We start from the raw sequence: 23,298 nt of genomic DNA on the forward strand, positions 1-23,298 counted from the left end.
ATTACTGTAACACTTCTACTGCCACTGCATCTTCTTATTCTAATGAATACATGCTGTTTGCCTCATGTACACTGCAGAGAATCAGGTGGGCAAACACACATACAGGCCCTACTCTCTCTCTATCCTGATTTTTCCTCATGTGTATATGGTTGTGTGAGTCTGTCTGGGGTGTTTGAACGACTGGACACAGAGGAAACACCGTCTGTTTGTGTTTGATATGCAACGGCTTCCTCTTTTTTCTCTGTATCTGTGTGTGTGTATCACAGCTATATAAAGGAGGTGAGAAAATTTAAGGAGGGTTTCAAAGAAGCTGGATTTCTTGTTTATCCCCACCTCACAACAGGTAAAAAAAGAAAGAAAATGAATAAATAAACCAACCACAATAAACCTGCAGTTGGCTGTGATCAGTTGGAAGAGCAGTTCTTCATCGTAGGACAGGTGCTAGGTTTTAAACAGATTAACACAGTGGCCATTTTTGAACCAATCTGTTTCCCTCTAATGAAATAATTTCACTTCTTTGTTCATTGAAACACGCAGCTAAGAGAGCAATATAAAAAAACAATAAACAAAGCCTCCACAGATGATCAGAAAGCAGCAGTCACGTGACGTTCTGTTCCTTCAGTTATTCGGCTCATGAGCTCATTGCTTGTTTCCACAGCGCGGGATGTGTTTCAGATGGGTTTGAGTAGAAACATGACAGTGTCACTCTGTTAAACTGTCTGGAAGCTCTGCAGCTGCACGTGAGGGCCAGATTAAAGCTAAAGGATCTTTGGAAGCACCTTTCGTTTACATTCGGAGCATTAGTGCGTTCCCACTTTGAGCCCCATTTATTTCCTGATTAAAAATAATTTTACATTTACACACGATGCACCAGTTTGTTACAGTGATCCTCCAGTCGACGTTCAAGTGAACACCGTCATAATCTAATTTAAACCAGCTATATAATGTCTGGCTTTCTTTTTTGTCTGTTTTCCCTCTTCTCTCAGTGTGAACCTTGTATGAACTCAATGCCCCCTCTGTTGGTCTTTCCCTTTCAAACACTGCCTCCCTGTGGCCCTGCATGTCTACTGTGAAAGGGAAAAGGAGAGGATGAGGGAACACACATCCTAAATTCACTTTGCCCAGCAACAGTCTCACTGTGCAGACTATATATATTAACACATTCTGCGCCACAGACAGGGAAGAGGAAAAAACAAGGAGCTGTGTAAGAGATGACAACAGCTCAGGACTTGGTGGTTTGACTCCTGGTTCCTCCTGGTCACAGGTTGAAGTGTTTCTGAACCCCGAACACTTGGCCTCCACTAGAATTTCCTCAAGGGGGATAAGAAAGCATCAATAATATTTATTATAATCTGCTGCTTAGTTGCTTATAGATGCTCTTTCAAGACCTCCATAAGCCTCTAAAGGTTTGTGACCTCTAGCTTCTTATTTATTGCAGTTTTCGGGTTGATACTCATGCCATCACTGGCTTGAACTAGAAACCTGAAACAACAGCAAGAGACTGGATTAAATGTGTTTTTTTATTTGTGATAAAAAATAGGTATAAGATCCTCCTTTACAAATATACCAGGAAAATGCAGCATGTTGTGAACCACACCCTTTTGTGTTTTGGGTCGTGGAGTCACAAACATTTGGAAGGACAGAATTATACAGAGAAGGATTTCATGTACATGCACGCGAATCATGCAATTACAACCACAGCGGTCCTATGGCAAACAACTGGACTAGCTTAAAGTTCAGCTTGATAAACAGCATCCAGAATTATTCAGAATTATGTTACAGCCTTCTTCCAAAATGTATTAAATTAATTTTCTTCAAAAAACTCCCCATAATTTCAAAGTGAACTTTATTTAAACAAAAAAATAAATCACATGTACATAAGTATTCATGAGAAACAAGATTCTGTGGTTTGAAGATTGAAGTTTTTGGCCTGAATCTAAATGAAATGAATTGGGAACTGGGAGACTAGTCTGGATCGAGGCCTCTGGACTTCAGACTGTGGTGACTGCCCTAAGCACATAGCCAAGACAACAAAGGAGTAGCTACAAGTGAGCTACAAGGTACAACAGCAGGCAGGGTAAGTGTAAGGAGGTCTTGCTTAAGGACCCCTACTGGATGAGGCCACTACTGCGCTTCGAACCCACACAGGGCAGCGATCTTACCACTACACTAACAGGCCACAAATTCATTTAATGCATTTTGGAATAAGGCTGTTTCATAACAAGATGTGGTAAAAGTGCTGTGAAAACCTTCTGGATCGTATCTGCTCATTATTCTTCGCAGTTAATGTGGCTCATAAAAGCGCTTTTCCATCTCATTTCATGACTTACGATAGTTCCATTAAACACATCAGCACCATTCATCATTCGAGACATTGGAGAATCTTCTTAAAATGCATTCAGCTTTTCATTAAAATAAACTAAACAGCAAAACTTATATTGTAAATCTCCATTGTTTACATCTTTGCTGGCACGTTGAACATTGATCTAACCAGTTGTTGAGCAACTAAGTGTCTTGAAACTGCAGCAGGATCCTCTTGCAGAGGACACAAGTATATTGCTCTACAGTGCTACTAGTGTGTCACAATTTCCATAAGGTTCCTTTCATTCAGTCATGATCTAAAGGTTACAGGCACATTAATGTGCAACTTTTAAACAGTTGTTCTGTTTCTGACAATTAGTAGCACTATGGAAACACATTGCTACAAATGGCTTAAAGCTTTTAAACTAATCAACAGCTGGTTGATGCTGAGTGCCAAGAGATGCTGCCTGTGCCAGTAAAGGCAAAGAACAAAGAAGCAATAACAATATAAGTTTAAAAATATGTGTTTAAAGAAAATCAGCTCTGCAAAAGTTTGAGAAGGAAAAATTAATCAGTGTTCAATATAAACTAAATATTTATAAGAAAAGAGGGAAACTTTATGAGCTGTGGTTGTAATTGTATTACAGAGTGCATGTTAATTTACTGAGAAAAGGTGAAATGTTCCATAAATAAAGAATGAAAAAAGGCCTCAAAGTTACATTGATATACATATAAATCATCCAAATTAAAACTTCACTATACACATAACGGCATAGCAGAGAGAGGAACAAAAAACAAATTCACCACCCCTATAACTCCCAGAGTTATGCTACAATAGGACACAAAGTTCCACATCAGCTGTATCTGGGAGGATGCATTTGTAAATGCATTTTACTAAATGCAACTTAAGTTTGTGCGATGGCCCAATTTATGTTCAAGTCTTACTCGAATCCCCTTTAAAACAAGTGGAGCGTGTTGTTGTAGAGTTGCACTTGTTCTCACGCGCTTCAGTCTGAGGTTTTTAGTGTGAGCACGGACATGGTTACAATCTTATTTCAATACATACTCTCAACGCGCCCATTCATTTCTATCTGACAAGCTGAGGTACATGCCCGCTGCCAGGTTTGGCAGCAGAGAGAAAGCTCCAGGTTTTTTGCACACAAAGTTAGGCTCAGTCAGGAAGATTTACGAGTGAAGCAGCTGTTCCTGGTGCACATTGAGGAAACGGAGCTTGTGTGCGCACGTCGCCAGACACGGCCTCACTTTGCAAGAAAGGAAAAGTGACAGGGTAAAAAAAAGAAAAACCTTTAGACTACAACTAGACCAGTACATTCACTTTCGTGTGATGCCATCATACCAAGCGTTTTGTGTTTTTGCTTTGTATTTCAGTAGGTGAGCTGTTTTGATTCAGGACCTGTACAAACTGTCGATCTGGGTGGTAACATGTCTCTGTGGCAGATCACCTTTTGTTACAGTTTGTGTGAAATACTGCTTTATATATGTATTAAAGATTACTTCCTCTTGAACTAGATTCTGTTCACGCTGCTTTTGTGCTAGCAGGCTTTTGATCCATAAAAGTTTAGTCAGACAAATAACCCAGGAGTGACCTAAATGGAAGAGACACAGCTTGGCCTCAACAGAGGACAAGAGGTCAGAGGTCACTCGTTTAGACATGTGTTATGGTTTAATTCATCCAATGAGAAGATGCAGGTACGAGGACGGCTGGATGAACTGACAGGCGATCAGAAGAGAACCCAGCAACGCCCTCATGCCTGCACCCTGGCCCCTCTAACAGCAATGACATGTGCTCAAAGAGGCTGCATGACAGAGGAAGGAGTTCACGAGCATCTAAGAGGATGGACTGATGAAAGAGTTGACAAGAAAAGAAATGACCAGTCAATGAGCGACCAAACAAACAAGTGACCAAATGACTAAGATGCTGAACTGCATAGAAGCTGTTCTGGGGCGACTAGGGTGCGGCTGGGAAATCACCGCGGCCTCTTGCGAGTGACAAAGATGAGGACTCTGCGGATTGCAATGAGGCGGTCCTTGAGGGAGGTCATGGCGAGGATCGTGAGCTGGGCTCGATTCTCCAGTGGAAGGACGGCGAGCAGCCACCAGCACCAGGCCGGACCACTTTGACTTCCCTGCAGAAGAGAAATGTTAATATTTTGCTGCTGTGTAAAATGGTGACTATATCCCAAGAGTAAACTAAACCATTCTAACCAAACTAAAAGAAATATGAAACCGTTTACTACACGGTCCTACCGCATAAGGTGCAGTTTAGTACAATAAATACTGCTTTAAGCTTATTTCTCAGATATTAGTTAAATCTGCAAATCAGTGTTAAAGAGCAGTGACACTAAAGATGTTTTCAGACCTGTGGTTCAGGGTCTTTGCTGGGAAGGTGTCCGAAGTGGCTGAGGATCTGGCTCTTCATGTTGTCTTTCAGTGAAGTGAACCAGCTGTTGGCCTGCTCATACACAGAGTCATGCAGCTTGAGAAGCTCCACCAGCTCCTCTCCCTCCACCTGATTGGACAGAGCAACATTTGTTCTTAGAAATATAGTCAGAGGAAAATGACTGGGGCTGGATAATGACCAATTACAAAATCCTCTCAATGACATAAGAGTTTCGTTCCTTATCACTGCTGAGCTGTCAGGTGTTTGCCCCTTTTTATGACATTTTTCTTGACAGCAGCATGATGGAAAATGCCTGAAATGACATCCTCCAACAAAACACCCACTCAACTGTCCTCTGTGCCCACCTTCTTGTCTTCCAGGTACTCTATCTTGGCAGTGTTGTAGCCATCTCTTTGGCCATGACTGAGGACCTTGAACCGCGACACTCCGATAGTGTCGACCACTGAACGACCATCAGGAAAGAACTTCACATCTCGCACCTGAAACACAGTTTTTTTTTTTCTTGTATTTACACTGCTGCTTAGAGCATCGTAGTAGTACAGTAGAGTACCATACAGTAGAGTGCTCAGCTGTAGACACACACACTCACCTGTAGCATGCAGCCATAGTCGGCGAAGCCTTTGAGCTCATCAGCTATGCACATGCCGAACTGTTTGGTACCAGTCTCCATGGAGCGACGGATCATCAGGCGATAGCGAGGCTCAAAGACATGCAGTGGACAGGGGATGGTGGGAAAGGCCATTGTGCAAACAAAGATGGGCACTTCCTGGTTTAAGCTACAAGAGACAAAGAAACGGCGAAATGTTTCAAGTTCAAATATACTTTCAAGGCTTTTTAAGACTATTTAATGTGTGTTTACATGTGTATAACGAACTATAACTATAACTAACTTGGACAGCTCCTTCATCTCCTCCTCATGGATTTTCTTCCTCTCTGCAAGCTCATCTCCAAGGTAACGCCGTAGTACTTCCTCCATCAGCAGAGTCTTGTTGTAACCTCTGGTGGCCAGATACTGAAATGTAAAAACACAATGGACTGTAAGTAAGTAAGAGTTTTGGTCCATAAAATTGAAAATAAATATATGATTTTTTTATAAAATGGTAAAACTTGACTAAATTAAATAAGCGTCTGTACCTCAGACAGGTTCTCCTTGCACAAAGGGCAGTTGGGGTTGTGGTCCAGGCAGCGCTCCAGACATTTGAGGCAGAAAGTGTGTCCGCACGGAGTGGCCACAGGCTCATAGAATAATCTGGAGGACAAACGACCAAAGGCACACAGCGAAACGCTAACACGCTGCACCTGCTAGCAATAGCTGTTAGTGATGTTAGTGACTGTGGCATGCTAGTGTGTGTGTGTGTGTGTGTGTGTGTTAATTACAGCATTTTGATTTGAAGTTAATTCTAGATTGAGTTAATATTTTTGCTCCTAACTATCAAGATTTGTGATGTGTATGCATGTTTTGTGTGCATGTGCTGGAATGTTAGACCGTGTGCAGTCACCTCATGCAGAGTGAACACTCCATATCTCCACTGTCCAGCAGCTCAGCAGGAAATGTCCTCCCTCCGCTCACTGCGGCTTTCTGAAAGGTGCTCGTCTCATCTGCATGAGAAGTACAGAAATGTTTTCATGTTTTCCATTATTTGCAGAGAGGCAACAGTAGATTTCTCCTTTAGGCTGCACTAATTATTTAAGAGGAGCCGAATAAATAATGCAGATGTTGACATCTACAGTGGCCTTATACTTTCTTGAGTGGTTCAGTGACCATTATTCACATTATTACAAATAATTATATAAAAAACATTAATGATTTGAAGCTAACTGTATTTAGCAACTAATGCCATTTGTTGCAGTTTATTCTGTGGTGCACCAAAGTGTGTGGTCTACCAAAGTTCTTCACATTGATTATTAATGTGATTATGAAGAACAGCACATTTATTTAGTCCACCCTAGATCAAAAACATTGGCACAGATTAATACCAGCTGCACTGATAGTACAGTCTGTACTGAAAAAGCAGTTTAACTGGTTCTGTACAAAGAAACACCCTGCAGGACGCTGTAATGAATAATAGCATCTTTATTAAATTAATTACAGTGAAGAATTTTTAACTTTGTACTCTCTTGTACCTTGTAATTATTCTGTTAATGACAACAGGCTGAATTCACTTTATCAATTTCATTTTCAGCTGACAATCAGAAGAAAAGCAATCATTGGTCTCAGATTTAAAAGGGAAGTAGCATCTCACCTGTAATTCCATTCAAAACTATTTCCATTAAATGTATGGCTAACAAAGGCCAAAGGTAACAATGGATGTTTACTTTCTTTCGATGACTCATAACCTGTGGTCAACAATGTGAAGCTTTTGTATCACTCCATCAGAAATTTCTGTTCAATAGTGATTTATTGTTTTTGTTTAAATGAAACTCAAACTCTCTTACCAGGTCTGATCATCTTGGAAGGAGGGTTATAGGCTGAGGGTCCGTCACTGCTGTGTTTCCTCTTAAGGCCACCGGGCGGTGCTGGCAACGCAGCTAAAACATCAGCCAGGCTCTTTGTGCTGCCTTCCCCTCCAGCAGGGTCCAATTTACTGGGAGTCAGACCAGAGAGTCTGGAGGACGACTCGTCCACTGGAACATTTTTACTCACATTGAACTCTGAGTCCTAGAACCACAGACAGTTGGAGACATTAGAACAAAGACTGCATCCTTTAATAGCCACACATTGCACCTGCGCCCCTCTGTTTAACTCTTGATACAAAATACCAGCATATTAAATTTCTTCTGTGTTGGCCTATTGTACTTTTGAAAAGTGCATATACACACGTATCTGTGGATATCACGTGTGTGTACATGTTTCAAGTTACAATCTATTAACCTGATGTGAACTTGCTGATATAAACACGCCCGAATCTCAAATGACATCACAGTATGCTTTACGAAAGACCATGCTAACAGCAACCTGTCTGATTGCACAAATTTCTGAAATGTTGTTCAACACCTTTTCTTCACACAAGTTATTTTCAGGTCACTGAAGACTGACAATACAAGCATGTAAAACACAGACCTGACAGGAGTGGTGCAAATACACTCAAGTACATGTAGTTACATAAGAGCAGCAGGTTTTTATTTTGCTTAAGATATGTGTGATTTCATCGAGATGCCAAAAACCTTTTTAAATAAAATGACACACAAGGCCGTTGTGGAAAACATACAAGAGTTAAGGACTGAGTCCCTCAAATAATTAAGACAAATTTTCCTTTCTCACAGATGTTTCCATTTGCCTCAGTGAATGAACTGTGTTTGTGTGCAGTAACCTGTGTGGAGGAGCCAGGTCTCTGTGTGAGTGGACTCAGGGACCTAAGCAAGGCAGGAGGTTTGATGAGGCGAGTGGCCAAACCCCCTTGCAGAGGGTGCAGCGGCGTTGGCATGTCCTCATTCTCAAACACAGAGGAGAACAGCTCACTAAGGACCTGCAGGGCAGAAGAAAACCAGGCTTTCAGACTTAGATGTCTTACATCCTCATGGTGGAAACATGCTTAACATGTTGTTTTGTTTATAAAGAGTTTATTTTACCTTCTGAGCCTCCAGTTTGACTTTGGTCCAGTCAGGTTTAAGTGCAACACAAGTGAAGTACTCTTGCAAGGCCTCATCATTCCGGCCTGCTTTACGCAACGCTGTGGCTTTCAGACAGTGAGCCTGAAATAAACAAACAATATGTTGTTGTTTTTTTTGCACTGTGTTTGACTTGCACCTCTAAAGGCCAATACACACCAATGTCACATCAATTTTTTACACCTAATTTTACAGCATTAATAAAAATTATTTTCAGCTGTGTCTCACCTTGGTCCAATGAGGTTTTATCCTACAGAGGGAGTTGGCGTCCTGCACTGCCTGACTGAAGTTCCTCATCTCCATGTGCAATTCAGCCCGTTGACACAGCAGTCTGCCTGAAGAGGGCACTGTACACCACAAGGGAAACAAAAAGACATACATCAGGTCAGTGCACAAACATCCATGGAAAGGTTTAACAGAAGTAGGCCAACAACGTAACATGCGGCATGAGACCCATTTCACGTGTGAGAATGCTTTGTAACCTATAAAGCAATAATAACTCTGACATCAGACGGGTGACTGGACAATTACAGTCACTGTATGAACACGTTATCAAACAAGGTTGACATAAATACACTTTACTGTTGCTAGTTCCAAATGTACTCATCTTGACTTTTGCAGGTTTAACCCTCACTGCCTTATTTAATTTTCTTTTTTAAGAGCCAGAAGAAATAACAAGAATCAACTCTTCTTGTTGGAGAGTTCAACTCATTTTACAGTTAACTTATAAATATGTAAAACTGCTAGAAATAAACTGGCGAACACTATTCAAATAGGCTGCAAATGAAGAGTAGTAGACTTCTGCAGAAGTCTAAATGCTGCCAGAGTTTTAGCTATTCTCTTTTAATACAATATAAAGGTCTGTTAGCATTGTCTCCTACTGTTAGTCATATAACTAAACTTACAACATAACTTATATAACATCTCATCTTTGTTCTCAGTTTGATATTTACTTTTATTCTGCTCTTTAGATTCTGTGAATACAACAGCAACCAGAAATCTGGATTGTGAAGCCCTTTCACAAGTCATCTGTAAAACCATTTAGCAAAGGAGAAGTTAAACAGAAGGTGAGTAGGCTGTTTGGCCTGAGCGCAGTCAGCTAAGACCAGACCTGAGCACAAACAACACCAGCAGGACCAAAAGACAATATTAGCATGACTCCAAAATATTACGCTATAATCAAACACCTAAGTTTCGCAAAGTCTACATCTGATATTTCCTCTTCACTTAGTATTGATATGATTTTATGACCACTAGCTGCCAAGATGGAACCTTAGACAAAACAGTTTTACCAACAACAAAGTTTTTTCTCCTTTAGTTTGATGGTGTTTCAGTCTGCATAAAAGTAAGTATGTAAACCCCAGGTGTTCCACAAAAAGATTAACCCATCATACAAGATGGTACAATGGGTGTAAATCTGAGGCACAGGTTATAAATAGGAAATATTTATATAAGTTAATATTTCCATATACAAAATGGTTTAATTACACTAGCACCATTTGTCTAAACTGAAAAGTTACGCTTATACTAACAACTGGAGGAGGTTGTTCAGTTCTGTTCCAGGTATCTCAGCTGGGACACAACTGTACAGTGAGGTGTTAAGTCTGATATGCAAGACCAGGAACAGATGCAAGGGCAGCCTTATCGTGATTCTGCAGCAGTGATTTACCTATGATAAAAGAGGAATGCAGTTCCTCAAGCTGGTTGTGCTTTAACAGCAGACCTACATAATCAACGCTTCACATAGACACATAAGATGACTCGATCTCTATTGTTTTTCACCATGTTTGTCCCCGTTTCAGTTCTGCTTTTGTTTGTCTTGTCTTCCCTTGTGAGCAAGTTAGCAGTTTATTATTTTCGTTTTCCACTTCATTACTGTGTTATGCTGTTAAATAAATTTAAAACAGTTTAAAAAGCGTAGGCGGGGGCTTTGGTTGTGTTACACATTGTTAGATCACTTTCATTGTGTAAGTGCAATGCATAAGATGTGGCACAGATAACCACCAAGGGGAGAAAATTGCCAAAAGGCACAGGTTGGATAACAGCTGTATTTCTGCTGACATCATGAGCCCATTATGCTCATCCTGCATCATGGATACCAGAAGGCCTCCTGCTGCATTTGTTGGGAAAACAGTGACTGTCAGTGGCAAAGCTGTGAATGCACTCTGTCCTCCTGCTGCCCAGAGTCCTTCACAAGACAGAAGGCATGAATCAATATTGATCCCAGCAGAGAAACATCTGATATATTGCCATCCGAACACTCAAAACCACACAAAAAAAACCCAGTATTTTCCTCAATTTTTCATACCAACATGTTAGAGGCAGTCAGAAATTAGAGGTTAATTTTTATTAATATCCTCTACTCTAATATGTAGGACAGAGGTGGGAATATGACTGATTAACTTTATTATCAGAGTTTAAAAAAGGAAACAGGGGACTTGCCCTGCCCCACAATTAATGAAATATCCTGGCACGCTTTATGCAATGTGCCAGGAGAACAGAACATTCAGTATTTTGGCTCATAGTTTACAGGAACAACTGGTTAAAGTGACACAACATGGAAAAGAGTAACTGTATATGTTGAACTAAGTTGCTGTAGCATATTAGCTAGAGTTAATGAATGTTATTCAACACGCTTATGAAACACTACAAGTAAGGAGGGGGTGGGGGACACTAAAGACAATTTCTAAGTCCATCAAGATACATATTTAGATTAATTCCCCAGAACAGCTCTAAAATAAACTAAAGCACTGCATAGAGAATAAAAAATAATGTATATATGTGCACTGTAATATGTCATTGGAGAGCAAAAAGACAATATGTGTGCTGGTTAAATAACGCAGGATCATGTAATGCCTGGCCTCGGTGCAGTCTACATAGGAGCAGCGCCACTTATCGGTGACACTGGGAAGCTAGATTGGGGATAAGTAGGTCACCTGTAGGAATTCATTTTCATTTTATACAATTAATTCATAGTTAACAAAGACATTTTTACACAAAACATCTTTCATGGCCCACATGATTGATGAACTGTCTTACCTAGATCCACTGCTGCATTGTACTTCTCCAAGGCATCCGAGAAGTTCTGTTGTTTCCACAACACCTCTCCTTCAATCCACAATTTCCTGGCTTTACTCTCATTTGCGAACAGCTTATCCAACAGGCCACTGAGGACGACGTTTAACCTTCTTCCGTTTGGCAGACCATCCTTTTTGTTCAACTTTTGTTTGCAGTGTATACAGTCTTTGACGGACTCGTCCTCCAAGCAGCTTTTGCAGAAAGTGTGTCCACACTCCACAGTTGTGGGCTCGTAGAGCAGACACTTGCAGAGGCGACAGGAAAACAAGTCCAATGCTTCATCGTCTTCACACTCTCCGTTGCTTTCTGCCCCATCTTCCCCGCCGCTGCTTTTCACATGCCCCTTCAACGTCCCGGGCAGACCCGGCTCCTTCTCGCGGAGAGTCCGGGCGATCGTGTCCACCAGGAGGGGAAGCTCCTCCGGGTGCAGTTTGCCAAGGCTGGCCGCTATGCAGTACGAATCCAGCGCCTCGGAAATGCGCCCAGCTCTGGCCAGAGAGTCGGCTTTCCTCAAACACAGACCCCTGTCCGGATGCTGGAGGTCCGCAAGCTGGGAGCTGTAGATCTCTACGGCCAGGTTAAAGTCCCCAGCTCGGCTGGCCTCCTCTGCCACCTCCAGCATTTCGGGGCAGATTCCCGCAGCCCCTGGGTTGGACAGCGGGTGGACGAGCACCTCGCCTTGGTGAGACATCAGTCCAGTCTCCATGTTCTCCAAATCAGACACTTAGACAGCGGAGGGGTTCACTGATGGTCCGGAAGAAGCAGCCCGAACTCCGGACGTGGCTCAGAAATCACACTCTTGTTCACCATGTTGCTGTCAAACCAAAACCACCGAGCGTGCCCGACTGTCACTGCTGGCCACTGCAAGTAGGCTATGACTGAATTCGAGTCATATACCGGTAAAATAGTCCGTGTGTCGAACATGGTCGGTCCAGAAACAGCCCCCTACGACGTCCAGGAGTAGAACCAGCACAGCACTAGCTCCCCGTCCACGCCGGCTGTGGCTGCGAAGGGGTAGAGGTCGGTATTATTTACCAACAGCCTTCTCTGGCCAGCGAGGAGGCGGGCTGATCCCGACAGATAAAAGTGTCCAGATGATATCACTTCTAGGAAAACATTGTTGTTATTTCAGTATTTTCGTCTTTTAGTCGAGGGAGACGTTAAAACTCCTCCGAGCTTAGACAGTAAGAAGCTTAATTCCCATTCGCTCGATCGTCGTATCCCGTCGTTAGGATACTAAGTTAACTCTACAAAAACACAGTTTTGAGTTTAAGATAGTTTATCGTGCATTAAAGTCCAGACTAAACTGGATATATGGCAGCTACACACTCACACGTCCGTCCGTCCGTCCTCCCTGATCAGCCGTTGTTTTTATATAAGACTCCCCGGGAGCGCCGGAGCGGAGAGAGAGCGACGTTAGCTAACGCTACAGCGGGTTAACCGCCTAGCTAACACCCACTGTCCCGTCGAAGTCCGCAAACGAACTCTTTCCAAACTGACGCCCAAAATAACTCATAGATATTCTAACACCTTCGGGCGTCATGTAGTTGTCCTAAAAAGTGAGAAAACCCCGATGGAAACGAAGCAGTCACCGGGGCGCTCCATCTTGGTAGCTCTCCAGCTAGCTGCAGCAGCTTAGCTAAGGTTGTAGCTTCTGTGGACTTCACGTCCGATTCGTCGAGGCAGACGCAGGGCGTCACGTGACTCGCGAGGCGGCCTCCTATTGGCCGATTATGTGGCTCACTTATATAACGCGTTGATTGTTGTGTAACCTTTAGGGACCTGCTGCCAGAGAGCTGCACCGACACTGAAGTCAGGATTTAAAAGTGCTTTTCACACTTAGTGTCACTGAACATGCCTTCAGGTTGGAAGAGGAAACATCACCCAGGTTTGTACTAACTTGGGTGATCCACTTTGCCCCTGTTTAACTCACACTTGTGGGATTGATTCATTGTTTATGTAATGCTTTATATAAGCAGTGTCTCAGGTCTGGATTTGGAGACACAAGTGCTGAGAGCATCATCATCATCATCATCATCATCATGTTTCAGACTAGTTTTAGCCAAAATAAACAGAAAAAGTGGCGAAGGCGGACTTCTTCGTTTAGACTTGCATCTGTTTTTGTTGTACTATTTAAAAACTGTAGCTGTGACCCAGTTCAAGAACTGAGGGGTCGCTCACAGGATCTGGCTCCACAAGGCGGGATATTTTCAGAGGACTGAGCTTGGGCCCCAAGGCAAGACGACCAATAAGCAAGAGCCAGATGTGGTTAAAAGTGCACAAACTCAACACTCAAGTAAAAGTACAAGTACTTACCTAAAAAAAACAAACCACTACAAGTAGAAGTATGACTTCAAATTATTTCCCCAAATAATTAAAAGTGGTCTTTCCGTAAACAGTGTTGGTTACAATAAACACTCCACAGACTTCACAATGTTCACAGCAATTGCTTCTAATTGTGTGTTATTATTTATACAAGTTTTAAAAATGAATTGCACAAGGAAGCAAACCTAAACTGCAGCAGTGAGACAACATTTTGTCAACATGTCATACAATAACGCTTCACAAAGTTCAAAGTTGTAAAAGGATAACATTAGCCCTTTATGACTCATTTCCCTTAAGTATCATCAAACCACTGCTGTCCTTTCTGTTCAACACACCCTGCAGGAAGTGAGTGTGTGTTGATGGAGTGTTGCAATAAAAAAAGGAAGGCAGCTTTAACAAGATGAATGTCTTGATAAGCTCCTGTATCATGAAGTGATATAACCTGCACACTAATGTGATGTGTGTAGACACGTGTTACTCGTGGACTAATCAACATTAATATGCCTACACACCTTATGGATCAGTGCTTGATAGTGATATTAAGTATTATGACAAGGATCTATTTTCCCCGCTAATATGCAAGAGTTAAATCGTTTCTACTGCAGCTTATGAAACAAGCTCAAGTGACCCACATTTTAAACATCCGTTGTTGGTGTTTTGTAATTTTGTGACATAGATCTCATGTTTGAAATAGAAATGCTGGGACACTTCTTGTCAAAACCTGTCAGTGAAGTATATCAGACACAAGGTGACAATAATGAATCATTTTACTTCCATTGCACAAACAAGCCCAAGATTGCACCCACACATTCTCTTTCTCTTAATAAGACTCATCAGGACGCCGCGGCAGATGCTTTCTCAGTTCACATAACATCCAAATGTGGCCATGGCAGTTCAACCACAATGCATTTGAATATTTTGCCCTACTAATGACCAAAAGAGAAAATCAGTTTATGTCCACATACATGATCACAGAGTTTTGGAAAATAATTTTCTTTGTTCCTATGATTGAGCAACATCCATATACTGAAAGCTACATCGATAGATTCTGTCTAACTTGGATGCACAGTTAAAATCATATTGGGATGAATTGAACATAGGTCCGTTCAGTTTATCCAGTGTAAATTAATTTCTAATAAACAGATATCTGAATAGAGTGACCATGAAGTTGTAGTATTCAAAAAAGCAGACAACTTCGCTATTATATTATCCTTACTACTAATATTCTCACATCATTTCCACTAGATGGTGACATTGGCTGAGTGGTGGAGGGTTTGGGATGCATGCAGAATGGGCAATTGTAAAATAAGCACCTCCACAATTAATTTTTAGCAAAGGGTGTAATTCCTTAGGCAGTTGAAGAAGTTTAACTTGCTAAAGTCAGTAAGGGTGCACTTCTACATTCAGTCCATCCTGCCCTGCTCCATCCCTGTTAGGGAAGCTGCCTCCACTGCCAAAGATAAGAGTAGACGGCAGAGATTCGCTCAGCTGAGAGACCTGATTATGTCCGACTCCTCCCAAACAGAATCTGTTTGAAAAACTCCATCAAACACCTCACCACAAGGTTGGTTAGTGTAGTGGTAAGCTCACTGTGCCTCCTATATGGGAGACTGGGGTTTGAATCCCAGCAGTAGCCTATCTCCAGTAGGAGTAGTAGTGCGCTTACCCTGCCTACCCTTGTAGGTCGCTTTGGATAAATAAAGGTGTCTGCCAAATAACTAAATGTAAGTGTTGTTAAGTTTCTTTAAAACTATTCTGAACAGCAAGGCTCAGTTCCCCCTCTGACACAACAGTCTACTACTACTGCACCACTTGTATGTATCTCTAGTCTTATTACTGCAAACATCAGGGTATACTTCTACCCTGTCTATACTAATAACAGCATAGATATTTTGTGCTGTTTTTTGTGTAATGTTACTATTTTATGTTGAAACTCATTGAGACAAAGGCCAAACCTGCTTGGCAACTAACCAGCTTCTGTCACAGCTTAGGTGACAGGAAATCCATGTCCATGCTTTCATTCATCATGCATGATGAACAGGATCCTCACCTAAGTGAGGGAAGTGTGTAGTTCCCTAAAACCAGAGCCTGTTGTTTCCTGCACCCTGTTAACCACAAGTCATAGTAAGCAGAGTCATCTCAGGATATATTTTACAAGTAAAATGCAGAAGAAAATACCACTGCATTAAGATGCTGATTCACTTTAAATTAGATAAAACGGTGGAAATGGAGTTTCCAAAAAAAATCTAACAAGAGGAAGTACTACTAAAACCAGAGTGGATGCTGTTGTTGAGCTTTGGTATTAGAACAATATGACATTTTCTATTTTGAACCATTAATGTTTTCATTTTACTGTAGGTGCAGAGTGTCACTCCTGTCTACACATGTCTACACAATGGCTTCGAGTATCTGAAGTCAGTGTAACATCTTAATCCCTGTGTTAATCCCAGCACTCACCTGAGGTTCCTCCTCACTGAGGTAATCTCCAGGATTCCCCCAAATAGTCACTGCGAGCTGATACACACTGAGGCATTGACACGCTGCTAAAACAGCCAGTATTTCATTTCCATACACCCACTGGCTGGTGAGGTATCCTTCATATCAGCATGACACTGCATGAAAACAGCCAAATCATTATGATATACACAGTTATAACCAGCAAGCTGTTCTCAATTCTTGACATTTATTGTGTGATAAAATAAATGTCTGGTGTTTTACTGAGTCGCAGTATTTACACAGTACACAATTTACTGATTATAATTGTGACTCAAAGGCCAGATGGGTTCATGAGTTAACACATTTGTACTTTACACCCAGAGCATGATCTAATTTCTAGGTGTTAGGCACTTCACACATTCTTTATGGTGAACATGACTAAACTAATTTAATGTAGATGAGATACAGCCAGGTAGCTTTCTGTAGCTGAACTTATTCACTATGTGACGTATTACAAAATACATGTTAGAAAAACCAAGTACAGCTGCAGATGAATGTGAAAATCTACTAAAGAGAAAACAAAATTCACCTGTTTCAGTGTAAATTCAGTTCGGTTTCAATAAAACACACAATTCAATGAAACCAAATTGAACTGACCATGAAATAATAATTAACTGTTGCTTTATTGATTTGTAGGTTGGGTTAAAGTATAAAAGCAGAGCAGGGGAGGCCACACAGACTGTACAGCTGGGTAGAGTTGCCTTTATGCGATTAGCCCGGCAGCAACACGTGAGAGCTCGCTCTGCTGTCCTGGCTGACGGTCAGATGGCCAGCAGTTGTTCTGCAGCCACTTCCAAGAAAGAGGTGAGTCTCAACAGTTTCCTTAAGCTACTGTATCCCAGGGTTTTCAGTGCTTTATTGTGCTGTGTGAGCCACACAAACAGGCAGGGCACAGGGATAAGCAGCAATTCAAGAGACAGATTTACAAGAAATCAGTTACACTTTTACTAAAACATGCTACTCTCTTCTCTAGAATGAAGGCAAATTTATATATTTGCATTTTTTATGTAGCTACAGTATGTAGCGCATTTCACACACAGGGTTAATTCAGTGTGTTTCACAAATTGCATAAAAATGCACCACATAAAAAGGCTAGACTAGATGCAGAGACCAGCTGTCTGGGCTATGATGTGTTTGAGCAAGAGCTAGAGAAGAGCAAAACTAATGTCACAAACTCTGACTTTAAATATATCCACATTGCCTTGTTGTGTACAATCACCTTTCACTTATCTGCAGATAGCTTTTTCTTTCCACTGCAGCTCTAAACAACATTTGTATGACAATGAAATTCTACTGTAATTTTCGTGTCACGTTCTGAAAGGAGTCTCTCTCTCGTGTCCTTTTTTGAATGAGTGATTTGACTCTTCTCATTCTACAGGAACGCTGGATGTTCATCTTCTGCCAATGATATCAAATATCAGAAACAGTTGTATAACTGAAACACATTGCCTCATATCATCTATCTCTGTGCCAAATGCACCAGCACATGGCTCCAACACCATTTAATGAAAACACATGCATCGAGGCTGCTGGGTGTCTGACCATTTACAGCAGCACACATACACACACACACACACACACACACACACACACACACACACACATACACACACACACATACGTACAGCACTGCACCACCTGTCCTCTAATGTGTGTGTGTAAAATGAGTGTGTGGAGTCCACTGGGAGTAAATAACAAGAGCAGTTAGCAGGAACACGTGAATGCTGCTCCTGCTGGCCCTCACACATGCAGCAAGGAGGGAGGCGGAGAATGGGATGCTGTTGTTGCTATGGTGCCGAGCCCATTGTATTTAGCCCCATCCCCAGTGTACATACACACACACACACTCACACACATGGGGCAAGGCAATAAATGATAAATTTCCTCATTCATTTTTCTTTCTGTCAACATCCTTCAACAATTTGAGGCACTAAAATACAGCAGACTGCACAGACGATGTGTCATTTCCTTTTGTTTAATCGAAACATTAAGTGCATTCACAGGTACTCAAGCGTTATTTATTTTATAATGTTTTCTTTCACATCAGAATGAGCAGAGACAGATTTTACATTTGATATTTTATAGACTGCTAATGTAAAAACTGTCATAATGGCATTGTTCTTTTTTCTCCTCTCAACCTCTGAACTTTTCTCTTCCTCTTAAGTTATGAAAAGATCCAGAATCTATCCAGCTTTATAAATCTGCCTTTAGTTTTTTAACTGGTGATACTGAACATATGAATTTCTTGGTACTTCAAGTCTTTTTTGAAAATTTTTTAGGATGAAAAGTAATAAACATGTCAAAGTATAAGTGTGAAATGTAAAATTATCTGATCAGCTCTGTACCACATATTAAATTAACCTATACTACATAATTGAATGCTCTTATTTATTCTTCTGTGCACTAAAATAGTAAATAGAAAAATATAAAATAGTAAAAACAAGTTAAATGCAATTAACTGTTATTAAACCAACAGCTGACACACTTCAGGCATCATGCAAGCAGCTGAGTGAACCACAAGATGGCAGTCTGATTTCTGAATAAGACAGCTGCCTTAGTCGGCTTCATGAGATTTGTTTGTCAGAGGAAAATGCTCCTCCTCCTTTTCCTGCTCCAATATCATGCATACTGGAACATTACCCTGTAAATACTTCAATTAATTAATAAAATAAAAGAATATTTGGTTTTTCATTTTACACTTAAACTCAGAAAGGGCCTATTTATGTTTCTTTATGTATTTTGCATTTACCCAATCCCATTTCAGTTGTATTTAAATGCTCTTTAATCTCTTTTTTGGATTATTTATTTTAATCTTGCCCTAAATTTATACTTGGTTGCGGTTAAGAATTGTCATAACTGAGTTTATTCAGTAAGTCTATAATAAAGGAACTAGTAGAATAATAAATGTTAAACCATTTAATAGCGGATTGTGCTGTCATTCTGCCAAAAAGCTCTCTTGACAATAAAAGTGACAGAAAAAATGTAAATATTTTATGGTAACACTTGTGGTCGGTTGTTGTTCGATGGGAATGGCTGACAAATTCTTTCTCGGAAAATGTCAGTAATTAGGCCGTAAAGATCGACTTTGTTCTGCTGTGTCATGACTCACCGCATGACTGTGTACTTTAATACGACACAGTCAGGAATGCCACAGATATGAGATGCTCGGACGCTTACATGTGAAACAGTGTGGGCAGTAAAAGCCGTTCAAGCTGAACGAGGTGATCAGACACGACTGAGGTTGAGGAGAACTTTTAAAATGTCACAGAGAATTTGGTTGAGTTTAGCAACTGTGATTATCTGAAGCTTGATAGTATCAACAGTATTCAGTACTACTTTGTGTGAAAGTGCTGCTGGTTATGTGAATAGTGTGTTTAACCACTGGTTCATACCTACACTTCCTCCTGGCTATACAAACTCTGGATACATCCACCCGTCCAGTTTAGTCTGCAGCTGATTACAAGGTCAAAGTGTACTTAACGTTAAAAGACATCACCACAAATCAAACACAAGTAAAGTACCCACATTACCTCACAGATATAACCAGCTGTAAGTCCTGTCACCAGTCCCTTTATATTCTAAATTTAATTTGAAAGCCACCTTGTTTTAAGAATTATCTCATGAACAGTATTTCTTTCATATTAAAGGCCAGAAAGCACTTCGTGTTTCCACATAACACTTGTCTTAAGCTGCACATTGGACTGTAATTGGCTTCTAAATGTCACGTCACAAAATGGTTCTTGCACGTCTTCATTTTGAACAGTTAAAACTCCATCTACTGTACTGAACGCCGCTGCACAGTGAACCTCAAAACACATTTTAACTGGAAGTGGACTCTGAAAGGAAACTTTGCTGTTTTTAATCTAAGTTTTAGTTTAGAGAGAGCACATATGTGGTCTTAAATATATATTCAAATATCTGTCATTCATCTGGACCAGCACCTCAGTAGTCCTGTACGTCGCACAAACATCATTAAGTATTTATATTTTACTACGACTTGCCAAATGAAAATAATTAATATATCAACCATGTTTTCTCAAAATTAACACAAAATGATATGTTCACCCAAGAAAGAAAAAGCATCATGACCACAGGAGTTCACAGGTAAACAAGTTAGTTTAAGAGTTAGAGTTAAAAGCCTCGCTGTCACTTCTCGGGTGATGACACAGCATCAGATAGTCAAGTGTTCGTACTGACCTTTGACTCAGAACAGCAGTGAACGCAGCGGTGACAGACTACAGTTAATTTCTCACCAGTCAACCGTGTCTGTCAGTGTCTGTCGGCGCTCGCACTCTCCACTCTTTCATATCGGCTGGGCGACACCTTTGACTCCTCTGAGTCAAACTGAGCTCATTTAGACTACAGGTGATCTCAGGTGGTGATGTGAACTTTACAACATGCTGAATTGTTCTGGTCTGGAAAAAAAAAAACCTCACTGTGATGGCAATCAACATCTGAAAGAAAAATGCTTTTAAAAGAAGCTCATCCAGGTATTACACTTAAAACTGATGCAGCAGAGGTTATAATTCGTGATTTGATTCCTTAATACAAGTCAATCACCAAAAGACCCTAAAAACAACATGCAGTTTGTGTTTTTGTTGGACTGTATTGAATATTGTGTGACTGCAGAACCATCAAATCACAGTTTCCCTACCTACCTGCTACTGAACTGGACAACGGCACACACAGGTATGTGTGATTGCAACATATATTTCACATATACACCCAATTCCATGCGATTTCACAACAGTTCTTCGATGTCACACCAAGCTGCAGGACTTGCTTCGTGGACTGTCCTCCACAGTTCAGTTGATTTGATGACCATGTTAAGGTAAGACCTTTTATTGGAGCTGTGAGTAAGGTGAGTCATCACATCAAGAGTGTGTTTGTGTGTTGTTAACTTTTACTGCTCATCTGAGGAGGCTCTGAAGATTTGTTTATTGATCGTGCAAATCATGCAGCAGCAGGATGGATGAGGGTTTTGTGACTGTTACCGTCTAACAAGTCTATCAAAGTGAATATCTATCTAAGTGAATGAAGTAAATGAGGCTGCAAATGTGGCTACAAATGAGTTATGTGAAAATGTACAGTTGAAATACTTTAGCTTTGAAATACTGCACAGGTCGATAATGATAACAGGGAATGGAAAGCAAAAGATTTTTAGGGGGAAACTGTTCTGGTTTTGACAGGGTTAAAATAATAGAGTCATCTTGATGCTGGAAAAAACATGAATGGATCATGGATTGTAATTACACTTCAATTTTCAAGTGTATTTACTTGAATGATTGCAGTTTTTTGCTTACACACTTTGTCTCAGGGAGACATAACGCTGAAGTGAGATAAACACCTCACATCAGTTTCAGAATAAAAGTCTGCAAACATTACCTAACGATCTTTTTATTAAAGTAACGGTGAAAGGTTGTTGCCGCACTGTCCTGTTCTGGTATCTACTCTCACGCATACTCACTAATAATCTATGTTTGTATGTGTAATGCTAAGATTTGAAGTGATCAGTGTTGAGTTAGTGTATGTGTTTTAAGTGTGTATAAATGTGTGTGAGTAGGTGAGTGTTGTAGGTGCAAGATGTGTTTTTGCAGAATTGCAAAGTGCAAAGCACAAAATGTGTTAGTGGTTTTGATTATGAATGTGTCTAAGCCTCGACTTTCAATTTGTGAGCGACTTGCTGTAACAACACTGATATATTTATCTCTACTGTCACATCCAATAAAACACACAAAAACAAAGTAAACTACTAGGTTCATTTGTCTTAATTCTGTATGCTGCATATTCCATTACTTAAATATTACAGTATGAGAGTGTTTTGGTATCTGTTATTAGTCTGATTTATTTGATCTCAACACAACCTCATAATAGCCATTCTTAAAAATTGAAATCACATGTTCAATAATTTGGTGTGAATATGGGACATAAAAAACATAATGACGTTTCTTTTTTTTTTTTTTTTGTGATGTGTTTGTATGTAGAATACAGGTGGAGTTTATTTTCTTACAGTAAATCTGCAGACAACCATCAGAAAGTTTATTCCGTAAGCTTTGGTTTTATAAAATAAATATTCGTAAAAAGGTTCTTCACTAAGCAAACTAGCTTAAGAGCGTGTTTAACAACACTTTTTACACTTTTTTCTACTTTGTGCTTCTTATTTCTGCTTTTGTTTCACTCCACACATACAACTGACATTATATGGGACATGGGAAATCATCAGACTGCATGTCTCATTGTCTTTAGCATTTTTATGTTTGTTCTTCCAGCTGCTGCACACAAATTACGTTTGTCTCTCCTCTCTCGTTTACGCCTCCCCTTCGTCAGAGGGGGGAGTTTCTGTCTTCTGATTCACACTGACTGAGCTGTGTTGGTCACTGTGAGTCAATGGAGAGCATCTGCCTCTCCCCACGTATTCGGCTTTATGTTGCACAAACCACTCCGCTGGTAAAGACCACACTGTGGTGATGTGAGAAACATGCAGAGACGCGAGCAAACAGCATTAAGTCCACATTCACCTATGGCGCTTGCTGAAGGAGAATAATTAGTTTATTTCAATTTGGTTTTTAATTAGATACTGATATAAAACATCTGCTGCTTTGTTGCATGTGTAGATCTGAGTGTTTATTTATCTCTTTGCTGCTATATAAAAGCATTAAATTTTTCTTCAAAGGTGATGTGAGCATCCCCTTATGGGTGTATTTTCATTCTTAGTATTTGTGTTTATTTACACTTTTTGCAACCACTGTTTTTTACTTCCAAAATGTTCCACTTTGTCTTAAAGCGTAAAATACTGGTTTCAACAAACCTCAGTGTTGGCTATGAGCCTCCAATGTGCCCGTAAGAGGCAGAGAAAAAGGCAAATTGGAAGTTGGTGTGGTACAGTAAGTAAAGTACATGCAGCTGTTGCACGTTTTCCATCGAAACCATTGTTATTTAATCACAAATCACGCGCATCTGAAAGTTTTGAGCGATGTCCTTTTTGAATTGTGTGAGTTTTAAACTCCCCGAGCAGCACTTAAGCTGCATCGACCTTGTGAGATGCGACACAGTGGGTCATTTTAAAG

At 40.6% G+C, this 23,298-nt stretch overlaps 1 protein-coding gene across 1 annotated transcript; it reads right to left on the bottom strand.

The window, feature by feature from the left end:
* Positions 1–1,501: 1,501 nt before the first annotated feature.
* LOC113172912 (LON peptidase N-terminal domain and RING finger protein 2) lies at positions 1,502–13,068 on the bottom strand. Its single transcript, XM_026375986.1, has 12 exons — positions 11,372–13,068; positions 8,561–8,679; positions 8,294–8,416; positions 8,035–8,190; positions 7,160–7,382; positions 6,223–6,322; positions 5,858–5,972; positions 5,614–5,735; positions 5,313–5,499; positions 5,068–5,202; positions 4,682–4,831; positions 1,502–4,448 (listed from the first exon to the last, which is right to left on the bottom strand). Exons 1-12 carry the CDS (start codon positions 12,114–12,116, stop codon positions 4,290–4,292), a joined length of 2,334 nt encoding a protein of 777 aa, XP_026231771.1. The 5' UTR covers positions 12,117–13,068; the 3' UTR covers positions 1,502–4,289.
* Between the last annotated feature and the right edge of the window lie 10,230 nt (positions 13,069–23,298).

The sequence above is a fragment of the Anabas testudineus genome, chromosome 21 (assembly GCF_900324465.2).
Source record: "Anabas testudineus chromosome 21, fAnaTes1.2, whole genome shotgun sequence".
In the NCBI taxonomy this organism is placed as follows: domain Eukaryota; kingdom Metazoa; phylum Chordata; class Actinopteri; order Anabantiformes; family Anabantidae; genus Anabas; species Anabas testudineus.

Excerpts from the sequence above, each read along its gene's own strand:
- LOC113172912 (XM_026375986.1), bottom strand. The coding sequence starts at position 12,116 with ATGGAGACTGGACTGATGTCTCACCAAGGCGAGGTGCTCGTCCACCCG. Across the intron at positions 5,973-6,222 it reads GAGTGTTCACTCTGCATGAG|ATTATTCTATGAGCCTGTGG; the intron begins GTGACTGCACAC and ends TTTGTCCTCCAG. Across the intron at positions 4,832-5,067 it reads AGTACCTGGAAGACAAGAAG|GTGGAGGGAGAGGAGCTGGT; the intron begins GTGGGCACAGAG and ends CTGTCCAATCAG.